Source organism: Orbicella franksi, chromosome 7 (assembly GCF_964199315.1).
Source record: "Orbicella franksi chromosome 7, jaOrbFran1.1, whole genome shotgun sequence".
Taxonomy (NCBI): domain Eukaryota; kingdom Metazoa; phylum Cnidaria; class Anthozoa; order Scleractinia; family Merulinidae; genus Orbicella; species Orbicella franksi.
The window spans coordinates 4,904,651-4,915,375 of NC_138151.1; the positions used below are offsets into that span (position 1 = coordinate 4,904,651).

At 41.0% G+C, this 10,725-nt stretch overlaps 2 protein-coding genes across 2 annotated transcripts; one reads left to right on the forward strand and one right to left on the reverse strand.

Annotated features, from left to right (window-relative positions):
- Positions 1–466: 466 nt before the first annotated feature.
- Positions 467–2,861, forward strand: LOC145492217 (putative G-protein coupled receptor No18). Its single transcript, XM_081471569.1, has one exon. It carries the CDS (start codon positions 1,611–1,613, stop codon positions 2,856–2,858), a length of 1,248 nt encoding a protein of 415 aa, XP_081327695.1. The 5' UTR covers positions 467–1,610; the 3' UTR covers positions 2,859–2,861.
- A 2,567-nt stretch (positions 2,862–5,428) lies between these two features.
- LOC145492218 (histamine H2 receptor-like) lies at positions 5,429–10,725 on the reverse strand. The gene is made up of 2 exons (XM_081471570.1): positions 10,492–10,725; positions 5,429–6,556 (listed from the first exon to the last, which is right to left on the reverse strand). The coding sequence occupies exon 2, from the start codon at positions 6,461–6,463 to the stop codon at positions 5,438–5,440; it is 1,026 nt and encodes a 341-aa protein (XP_081327696.1). The 5' UTR covers positions 6,464–6,556; positions 10,492–10,725; the 3' UTR covers positions 5,429–5,437.

Sequence of the window (10,725 nt, forward strand, 5' to 3'; positions counted from 1 at the left end):
ATTAAAATAATTTTAACTAGAGAAGAAATTTCGAGTTAAAGTAATAAATTTATTAGTAGCATGCCATGTCCAAAGTAATATCAAACGTGAAATGTAAATTCACAAATCCCCTTTTTTCGTAAGGGATTACCGGGCCATCTAAAACGAAATTTGTTCACAAAAACTAATTTTCACACCTTTTCGTAAAGCTTTCATATCCCTCAATTTAACTAATGGCTACAAAATGCTCTGTGATTGGTGCAAGGTTAATATATTCGGTAAATTGGCACGTTAATTTTAGCCTCAAAGTTCGCATTTATTAATTTCGTTTGAAAAGTTGCCCTTTCTTCAAAAGTACGTGCTCGATTTCGCAAATCAAACTTTTGCAAATTTGCTGCGTTTAATGAAGTGGCTTGAGTTTTTTAATATTAATAAAAAAAGATGATGTTTTCAAGTAGGTTGCATCCGACGTGAAACATCAAGGAAGTGAGTGGTTGTGTACAATTACCACGAAAAAGATGTATTTACTTACATGTATATATCAATTTTTTGATAATCTACTTATTCTCCGCTGTAAGCTTTTGAATAGTTTTTGTGTGACTGTGAATTTCCCTGGCAGGTGAACGTTTAAAGTCTTTGACATCTGACATTTTACAGTGTTCTTTTCACGGAAACAGTTAAAGACATTCGCTTTCTCTTCAACCGAAGTAAACGTGAGTGTAATGATTGCCAAGTACCATTTTTTTTTATTGCCGCGAAACACAACTCTGTCCAAGAAAACGAGAACAGCGTTTTTTTCACCTTGAATACTAGCGAGAAAGGAAATTTCATGTGGCTGGATTGCATAAGTAACATTTAAATTACTTAAGATTGGATTGACACCGGAATCACTAATTTTCAAAGTCAGGTCCGCCGGCATCAAAGACGGGAAAGAATCAAGCAACATCCATTATCAATATCTCGGCTGGGAAGAGATAACACATTTGTGCAGCAAGAAAAAAGGATTTTAAAAGCTGGTTGGCGATAAGATTTGTGTGTTAGCAACAAATATAACAGATAGCAACTTGGCCGTCAGGACCTTACAACATGGATTGAATGAGGCGCAGAGATTCGTCGCTTTTAAACTCCTCTACAAAGAGAAAAAGTCAGAATCAATTATTCCTCAGCAACGTTTGTAGTCAGTATACAAAGAAGCCGCTAAAGCATTTATTAATTTGTTACTTGAAAATTGCTGTGCTTTGCTCTGTTCTTGACAAAATTACTTTTCCCAGTTAGTAGGCGTTTGTTTGTTTATTTGCGGCAAACAAATTGAAATCTACTTATAACTTCTGCAGAGGTTGCGGCAGACAACAGTTAAGAAGGTCTCCATTATATTAGTCAAAATTCGCTTCTTTCGAAGCGAAAGGAAGCTTGAAGAGCCTTTTAGCGGCGAGCCCACTTGCCGTGAAATTTTGTTTGTACAGCTGAAACATTATAGATAAGGTCAACAAACGAGAATCGATCATAAGCCACAGTCGAGAATTACGAGTAGAATTTCAGGCAAGGTCTTCAACGGCTGAGTCGTAATTTAACCAGCTAAAAAAAATCGGCTCTAAGAAATCGCCTGAACTTTACCACGTAGCGAGGAAAATATGCAAGGGACAAACAGTTCAGATGTTCTCCTCGTTCCATCTTCGGGGCCGACAAAAACCGAAGCTGGCCCGAACCTATCCGAAAACGTTGCGCTTCATTCGATTCCATTGGCTTTTCTGATTGTGTTTACAATTTTTGGAAATATTCTGGTTTGTGCTGCGTTCTATCTCTGCCGAGAACTACGGAATGTGACGAACTACTTTGTCGTGTCGCTGGCTGTTGCGGACCTCCTGGTTGGGTTTGTTTGTATGCCGTTTTGGTTCACCTACCTTATCAAACAATGGCCTGATCCGAAACGAAATCACGAGTTTTATACATTGTGGATTTGCCTGGATATTGTAAGCGGTACGTCGTCAATAATGAACCTGGTAGCGATAAGCGTGGATCGTTTTTACGCCATCACATCTCCATTCAACTACCACTTAAAACTGACCAAGAACCGCGCGCGTTTCTGTATAGTCTTGGTATGGTTGTATTCTCTTATTGTTGCGGGTCTACACATTCAGAGAAGGGGAGATTGGTACGCATATTTTGTTGCGTGTGCAAGCTTCTTTCTACCTCTGCCGGTACTTGTCTATTCCTATGCAAGAATATTTCGCGTTGCTCACGTCCAGGCCTTGAAAATGCGCGCGGAGAACTATGGTCACGAGTTGTCTGAGTTTGATGTGGAAAAAAACGGCGATACGACGGAAACAGCGGCCTTTGTGAATACCAAGCCTAGAACCTCTTACAGTATGAGACCGCGAAGCTCTTCCACTGCAAGTCGCTTCATTTTTCACAAAGTGCGCCCGCGCTTGACCAGTCAGAGTTCTGTGCGTCAAATGCGTCGTGTACTCCACACTGATTTGAAAGCCGCTAAAACTCTCGCGATAGTAATGGGCGCGTTCCTCGCGTGTTGGTCTCCTTACATCATCAGCATGTTGGTGACAGTTTCTTGCAAAACCTGCATCCCCTCGGAGACGAACTTTCAGATCGCGAAAGCTGTCAAGTGGCTGCATTATTCCAATTCAGCGGTAAACCCAATCATCTATACGCTGCTTAACCGACACTTTCGAGCAGCGTTCCGAAGGATTCTCTGTCGGTACGTGTCAACCCGAAGATTCTCGTACTTTGGTCGGTTGCTGTCGCACAGTACGCCGAGAAGTAGCAGCCGAAGTAGCGCAAACACTGTAGCTGATTTAGACAAAGCTAATTCCAAGAGCGAGGTGGAAATTCTGGTTTGCACTGAAGTTGTCACAGTTGTTTAAATTTTAGTTGGGGTCGAGTGAACAATTTACCAATTTTGACAAATCTTCGCTGCATCGCTTGTGGAGTTTCCGATGTATATTCTCCAATCAACGAATAGCACGAGTTCTCTCGAGTGTTCTGAAGATTTTACGTCAACATGTGTCATGTGGGAGGCGCGGTGGCCTCGTGGTTAGTGCGCTCGTCTCCGGATCGAGCGGTCCGGGTTCGAGCCCTGGCCGGTGACATTGTGTTGTGTTCTTGGGCAAGACACTTTACTCTCACAGTGCCTCTCTCCACCCAGATGTATAAATGGGTACCGGCGAACTTAATGCTGGGGGTAACCCTGCGATGGACTAGCATCCCATCCAGGGGGGAGTAGAAATACTCCTAGTCGCTTCATGCTACAGAAACCGGGATAAGCTCCGGCCTGATGGGCCACTTGGCTCGCATGCAGACTTTACCTTACGTGTCGCCTAGCTACTTTGAGACCACAACTGTGGGCTCAGGCTGCTCTCAGAAAGACCGGAATTCCCATCAACTTCTACATGTTCGCTCGTATCGTTGATTAACTTCCTAGTCCTCGTAACATCTACTATTGAAACACTGCATCTTGGAGCAGAAAGGTGAAGAGAATAAAACAAAATCATTAAGTACGAGAAATGTCTTGATTTACAACCAAATTCTCAGAACATGCATAAAAGAAACGTATGGCAATCCGTAAGAAGAATTTAATGTTTCAAGCTGATGACTGAACAAGTACAATCTGGATATAAAGAACTCTTCCCGTGTTCAATTTTTCGCTCGTTCAAGACGCGTGAGACTCCATCAATACGAGAAATTCTTATGGCCCACTTACTCTACACAGGGCGGAGAAGAGCCTCTGATTACGAGCTGTTTAGTTTTGAACTTGGCGCAACAACCAATTCAAGACCGGTATGCTACTCGAGACAGTTACGTCATCAGATTGAAATTTTTCTGGTCCAGTCTCTCTCGTTTTAGGAGCGAGAAATGAAACAAGCGTGTGAAGAGGGTCGTTAAGCTCGCACGCTTTTACACTTGTGAATATCAAACACTGCTTTCCTATGAAAAGATTGTGACACAGGCATACCAGAAAAAAGAATTCCGTGTTGTCCAGGTAGGGGTTGAATCTAAGACCTTCTACTGGAAACCCGTCGGAGCAATCGTGGACAAAAGTCCTTGGGACACTGTTGTAATGCGACGAATTATCTGTGTTTTACAACTGAAAATTGAAAAAGCGTTTTTTTTGTATCGAGTTAAGCACGCTCGTTATATCACTTTATACCATGCCATAGAAAAAACAGCCAATCAGAATACAGGAAAGCCGTTGTATATTCAACGGTATTACATCCAACCTTCCCATCATGCACCGCGCGTATGTCGCATTGACTGTGTGGGCCACTGTATTTTCTATGTCATGGTATAGAATAGTTATCCAACGCTCTCTCGTGGTATATCATGTAATATCCCACTTTTCACTTAACCGAGAAAATACAAGTGACTCGTAGGATATTCCACGGTATACCCCTCGAAGGCGTTGCTTAAATAGCATGAATGGTCCAGGGACCCAAAACTGGGATCCTAAATGGGGACCCTAAACTGTTGCAGGAGTCCAGAGTTGTTAGAGTAGATGAGGGCCTTTGACCTTTTATGAGCTTACTCAAGCCCCATCATGTCCATTATTGTAAGACATTTGATTGAATAGGTTATTACGCTTAAAGAAAGGTACTGTGCTTTATTATTAGGCAACGCACTAGCCAATAACGGCAATCTCACGCAAAGTGAAAATAGCATAAGATACTTAAAATATTAAATGTTCCCCAGTTTGAGGTCGCTATACGCTGTATGCTTTTCAACCACTTTCTATGTAAAAGTGCACATTATAGGTATCATTGCAATAACAAGCCAATTAAATGAGGCTTATTTTGTCTTGAAGAGGGACCATTAGCACTATTAACCATAGTTAGAAAAACAGATGGCGACTGTACATTTTGGCTACAATAACTTGCGAACCTAGCACAGCCCATATGCGTGGGTCAAGAGAGGTCGCGAGAACGGATCAGTAAGTTTGACTCCCAGCGGACTCACTTCGCTTGCCGACTTGTTTTTCGGTGCGGGTTCGCGCTTAGCTCGCACGTGTTGGTCAAACGAGACCCTGCTGCCATTGCTATATGTACTGCACAATTCCAGCTATAAGCCCTTGGCTCAAACAATTTCATAAGGGGTCTTGGGTGGGATTATAAATGGATGGAGACGGGGGGGCTGCTTATATTCGTGGGGGCTCATAAGGGATATAAACATATATGTGGAAGACAGGCTCCTCGCTTGTGACAGATAGTAAGCTACAATTTCGTACAAGCACTTTCTCTTGATCCATCTCGCAATGAAGTTGATGAAAGGGCCTGTTGATTCACAAAGCAATTTTGTTGTTTTACGTTTTTGCTAATTACAGTGTTATTCAAGTGATTTTTATGCAAATTCATCTCATTTTCAGTATGTCTCTCGCTTCAAAGGGAGCTTCCTTTGGGACAAGATTGCTTTTAGAGCATTTAAACCTTCCTTCTTCTTTCGCTTCTTGGCCCTAGATTCTTCTGTTGTTAGCGTCATCAAGCTCTTCAATTGCCCAAGATTGACTGTGAGGCGCGTCGAAAGTTGTAAGTTGTCTTGTAGTCACACTGTGCGCATGCGTCATTGCCCTGTTCACATTGATCCTCCTCAAAACATCCTTGAAAGCAGCCCTGAAATTCCTGTTCAAACAGCTGTAGATAAGCGGGTTTAGCGCTGAGTTACCGTAGTGTAACCACTTCATCATGACGAATACATCGTCGGAAATGCTGCAAGAAGATTTACAGTACGTGAACACCAACGTCACCACGAAAAACGGGCACCAACACGCTACAAAAGCACCGATCACAATGCTGAGTGTTCGGGCGGCCTTTACGTCGCGGTTAAAATTTTCCGCCACTCTCCGATTAGTTATTGATTGATCTGGGTGTACACGACGGATACTGCGCGCGTGTGTCAAGGCGACGTGGAAAATCCGAGAATAGGCGACGACCATGATTAACAGAGGAACGAAGAACGAAGCTAAAGAGACGAACAACGGGTAGTCCTGCCATTTGAGTGGATTTATAGCCGCTATTGTAACAGAATAAATCCAGATGAATGCAATTCCGATCGTGATCCGATTTCGAGTGACTATGATGGGATAACGAAGAGGATGATTGACAGCCAGGAAGCGGTCGATGCTAATGAACACAAGGTTCATGATGGAGGCTGTTCCACAGACGATGTCAAAACACAACCAAGCTTTGTACAACGTTGGGAAATTCACGGCATCTGGCTTTCCTGTTAAATTAACTGACAGCCAGACTGGCATGGAAACTGCACCAACTAGTATATCGCTCACTGCGAGGCTGATTATAAAAGCACTGGTGAAACTTTGAAGCCGTTTCGACATCACACAAGCTAAACATACCAGGGTGTTACCAAATACGGCAAAGATTATTATCACCACAAGGAAGACATTCGTGGCAATAAACGCAAGACTACGTTGGCTGTCGCTGGTTACTTCACGAGAAGAGTTTGAAGGAAGAGATACGTTCATTTTGTGGCTGGCTCGGGATTTAGATGTGATTTAAATATCCAGCCGTTGTCTTTAATCTCGAGGAGGTCGAAGCGTTAACAGCACCTGAACGATCTGTCAAAAGAAAAAAGAGTCCAAGTCAGATGTCATCTGCTGGTTTTATTATGTGCTACGTTAGTAACATTGCTAAAATCGTAACCATTGGTTTTTTTTTTTACATTCTTAATCTTGTTAAAATCGTTTGCCGCCAATTGTACAGTACATCTCGTCTGAACAATTTTCTTTTGCAGTTCCTATTAATAACGTTCGTCACAGGGGTTTTTTTTTGACATACGAAGTTCATAATTTGACAGACGTTTCCATCTTGTATTGCTTCGCTTTCCATTAATTTGTAACCTGGTTATTTTTAAAACGATATCCCCGCGTGATAAATGGCACGAAACCATTTTGAAAGAATCTAATAGTACTTTTATTGAATTTTGGAATAGCGGTTTACGTTGTCCTATCTGTGGTACCAACTGCGCTTTGCAATAAAAGTTGTTGTATGTATTGATATTGCTGCATTTTACAATTACTCACTTGCAACAAAGTGGTATTGGGTTACATGCTACATCTCGGATCACCAGCTCCCCAATGGCTCGAAGAACAAAAGAGAACAGCTCGGGGCAATAAAGAACGAGCTTATAACGTACGATTGAAAGCAGATATCCCAAGTAGGTAAAAGTCTGCTCCTTGTTACAGCGCGTTTACTGAAAACGGGGCCACCCAGACAATGAAAACCAATCAGGTGGCAGAACTGAAACAATAGATTCCAACATTTTCAAATTCAGCCAATCAAATGTCTGGTACAAAACAATGAAATTTCAACTTGTTCGTTGCGATGCTCGCGACTACGGTGCTTTACTTCAGATTTTACATTTACAACCGTGATAAATTCATTATATTGACCGTTTTCCACTGTGAAGGTACGGCCGCACAAAATATCATCTCTACGGTTGTTGTTTAAATCGCAGAATAATAGATTTTGACACTTTGTTACAAAATAGATTTCGTTCCTGTTGTCTGCGCGTGTTTTTATTTTTACACAGCCTTCGGTTGACATTAATGCAGCCGACCGTAAAATTTGAATTTGACCTCCCTTTCTGGGTTATCAGTGTGTTGAAATAACACCATCGGAAATTGAAACGAACTTTTTTCCGCGTTGTACTATAAACCTAAGCCTCTGCATGTAAAATCACTTGGGCAAAAACAAAAGACGGCGCCATAGGAACCTTCCCTACTAAGAAACCATTTCAAGGGTTCTTTTAAACAACGGCGACAATATTCAGACCCTACACCACACACTCTGGCGATATATATTTACGAGTGACACTCTTTTCTTTTCATGTATTTTCTAAACCAGCCAACTACCCCATAGAAAGTGCACCATATAATTCAATTCATGCAGGCGAAAGTACTAGCGGTTTGAGCATGACAATTTATTGATAAGGGAAACCGTAGTCGCGTAAGCATCACAACGAACAAGTTGAGATTTCATTGTTTTGTACCGGACATTTGATTGGCTGGATTTGTAAATAGGACATTTGACTGGCTGGATTTGAAAATGTTGAGATCTATTGTTTCAGTTCTGCCATCTGATTGGTTTTCATTGTCTGGGTGGCCCCGGTTTCAGTAAACGCACTGTAAACTATTGTCATGTTTTTAAACAAACAAAGCTGACAAAAAGTATAAAATTTATCGTCTTCTGTCTAGCTTCTGTAGCTTCTCAGTTTGTTTTGTACCAGACATTTGATTGGCTGGATTTGTAAATAGGACATTTGACTGGCTGGATTTGAAAATGTTGGAATCTATTGTTTCAGTTCTGCCATCTGATTGGTTTTCATTGTCTGGGTGGCCCCGGTTTCAGTAAACGCACTGTAAACTATTGTCATGTTTTTAAACAAACAAAGCTGTTAAATAGTATAAAATTTATAATATAATTAAAACTATCCATTTACTTTTAGAAATTCCCGTTCTTTTAGATTTTGCCTTGACGGGTCCCAAACAATCCCGGCAGCTTCCTTAGGGCCTGTTTACCAGGAGGGTTACCCTAGCAAGCGGGCCAACCCTAGCTGGAGGGCAAAAGATAGCTCGGGTTCAGAAGCAAAATTTTACGGGTAGGGTAATTCTACAACCCGGGGCAACTTAATGCGCGGTTACACTCAAAGGGTCTGGAAACAATTAGAAAGTTAACCAGGGAAGGCGGGTTAACCCTACCTGAAGTGTTTACAAAGAAACACGTTAACCTGCCTACCCGGGTAACCCTAGCTGCCTTGTAAACACGACGAAGAAAAAATAGGAAATGTGTGAGTGCTAGGGTAACCCGCTTATCAGGGTAACTCGCTTGCTAGGGTAACCCTCTCTTCTTGTAAACAGGCCCTTAGTGTCCAACCGCACATCGCTGAATATTTTCTATGAGTAATGCCTTATCTCGTGGTTTTCATCGGAAATCAATACTTTTTCTCCCTCCCTTCGCTGGTAAACCACCCCTACCCCTGCAACTGGCAAAAGACTATCGATCACTTTTGACTGCCTCCAGGACGGTGAAATCCCGGTTACGAGAAGCTCCAATTAAGCATGATATATAAAAGATAAGACACCATAAAATAAAGAAAACAAACAACAAATTGAACTGGCGTGTCGACCTTTTAACCGATGTCTCACAATATCAGCAATTTTTCGTATTTTTCATATTATCAAACAAAAAACTAAAATTCACAGATGTTCTTTTGCTCTTATCACGCAATGCCCCATACACTCTTTTCTTTATAAGAATATATTTTATAAGGATGTCGAGCCTGAAATTTCCAAAATTATAAGAATATTTTAAGAATAAGCCCGAGGCTGAAATTTTGAAAAGAATATAATTTTGTTTCAAAAATTTGTAAATACAATACAATTATATGGTTTTTTTTTTGGTTTTTAACTAAATCGTATAAAATTATATTCTTCCTTTCCCTAAATGGCAAAAGTAGCCAAAAAGCAACAAAAACAGTATTAGCCGTATGGTCGATGCTAATAAAATTTCTGCAAGAAGTTATCTGCGTCATATCAGGCTTTGATGCCTACAAGCTGGTTCCAAAATTACTTTATCACCATCCAGACACCAAATACATTCAAAAACAGAAATGTCATACTCTATAAACTGAAAATAGTCACAAGAATATTTTCACAAGAATTAAGAATAATCTCAAGATAAATTCGGCAGAAAAATAAGAATATTCAGCCTCGGCCGGAAAAACAATATTCTTATAAAAAAGAGTGTATTTGGTTCTTTAAATCGTGCTTTGACTCGTTAGAAAGTGACAAAGTTCATTCCTTTCTCGTTGAAGCGACTGGTTCGTTCTTTTTGCATTTGCGTTAAAGATATCTTCCAGTGATAAATGGAGGAAGATGGCAATTTTGTTAAGCTGGATTGCGAAATTAGAAAGATGCAGTGTTCATTCTGTACCATCGTGTTACGAGCGTGGGACAAAGAAAATTTATGCGTCCTTAATGGGTTCGAAGCCAGCCGAATTCAGCACGATTTCCGGGACTCAGCGTTTTTCTTCAATGTGTTTCACTCTTGACTTGATAACCGCAACATCTTTCTCACTATCTACCAATATGGAAAAAAAAATTAACCCTCTTTCGAGTGTGTTATGGTTCTTTCGATCAGTGTATTAAAACCAGCTAATTGTGTGTCCTTTCAACGAAAAAAAATTTACTCTCTTGCAGCGTAAAAGAAGTGAAGTGTCATTCTACAGGCCAAGACAATTAGCTTTGTTCTGCCTCAGATATAGCCTGACATAAATCGAATTTCTTGAAAACTACATTTGTCATCATGTTTCAAAACCGGCAGCTAACCGCTCGTTTTCTCAATGACAAAATTGAATAAAAGACGCATTTGGATGTCGTATGCCGCACGTTCTCTCTTTCTCTTTTCACGTCTCAAACTTGTTCGAGCCTAGTGACCTGTCAGGCTTAAATTAAAAGCATGTTTTGTTGTAATCTTACGAGATTAAACGTACCTTGTGTAGGAGTCAAATGTTTTTGGAAAAACTCTTTCTGAAGTTGGCTGTTCTAGTTACGTGATGTTTCTGAAAGGTTTGCCTGAAGTCCCCGTTAATACCCTTGTGGCGTACGTTTGAGGCCGCCAGTCGATTGATCGTACCTACTAAAGAAGCCAGTTTGCGCTCCGTAGCTAAGACGTATTGCCACTAGGTTTCAAATGGACGCGAACTCTTATATAAAACTGACTTATT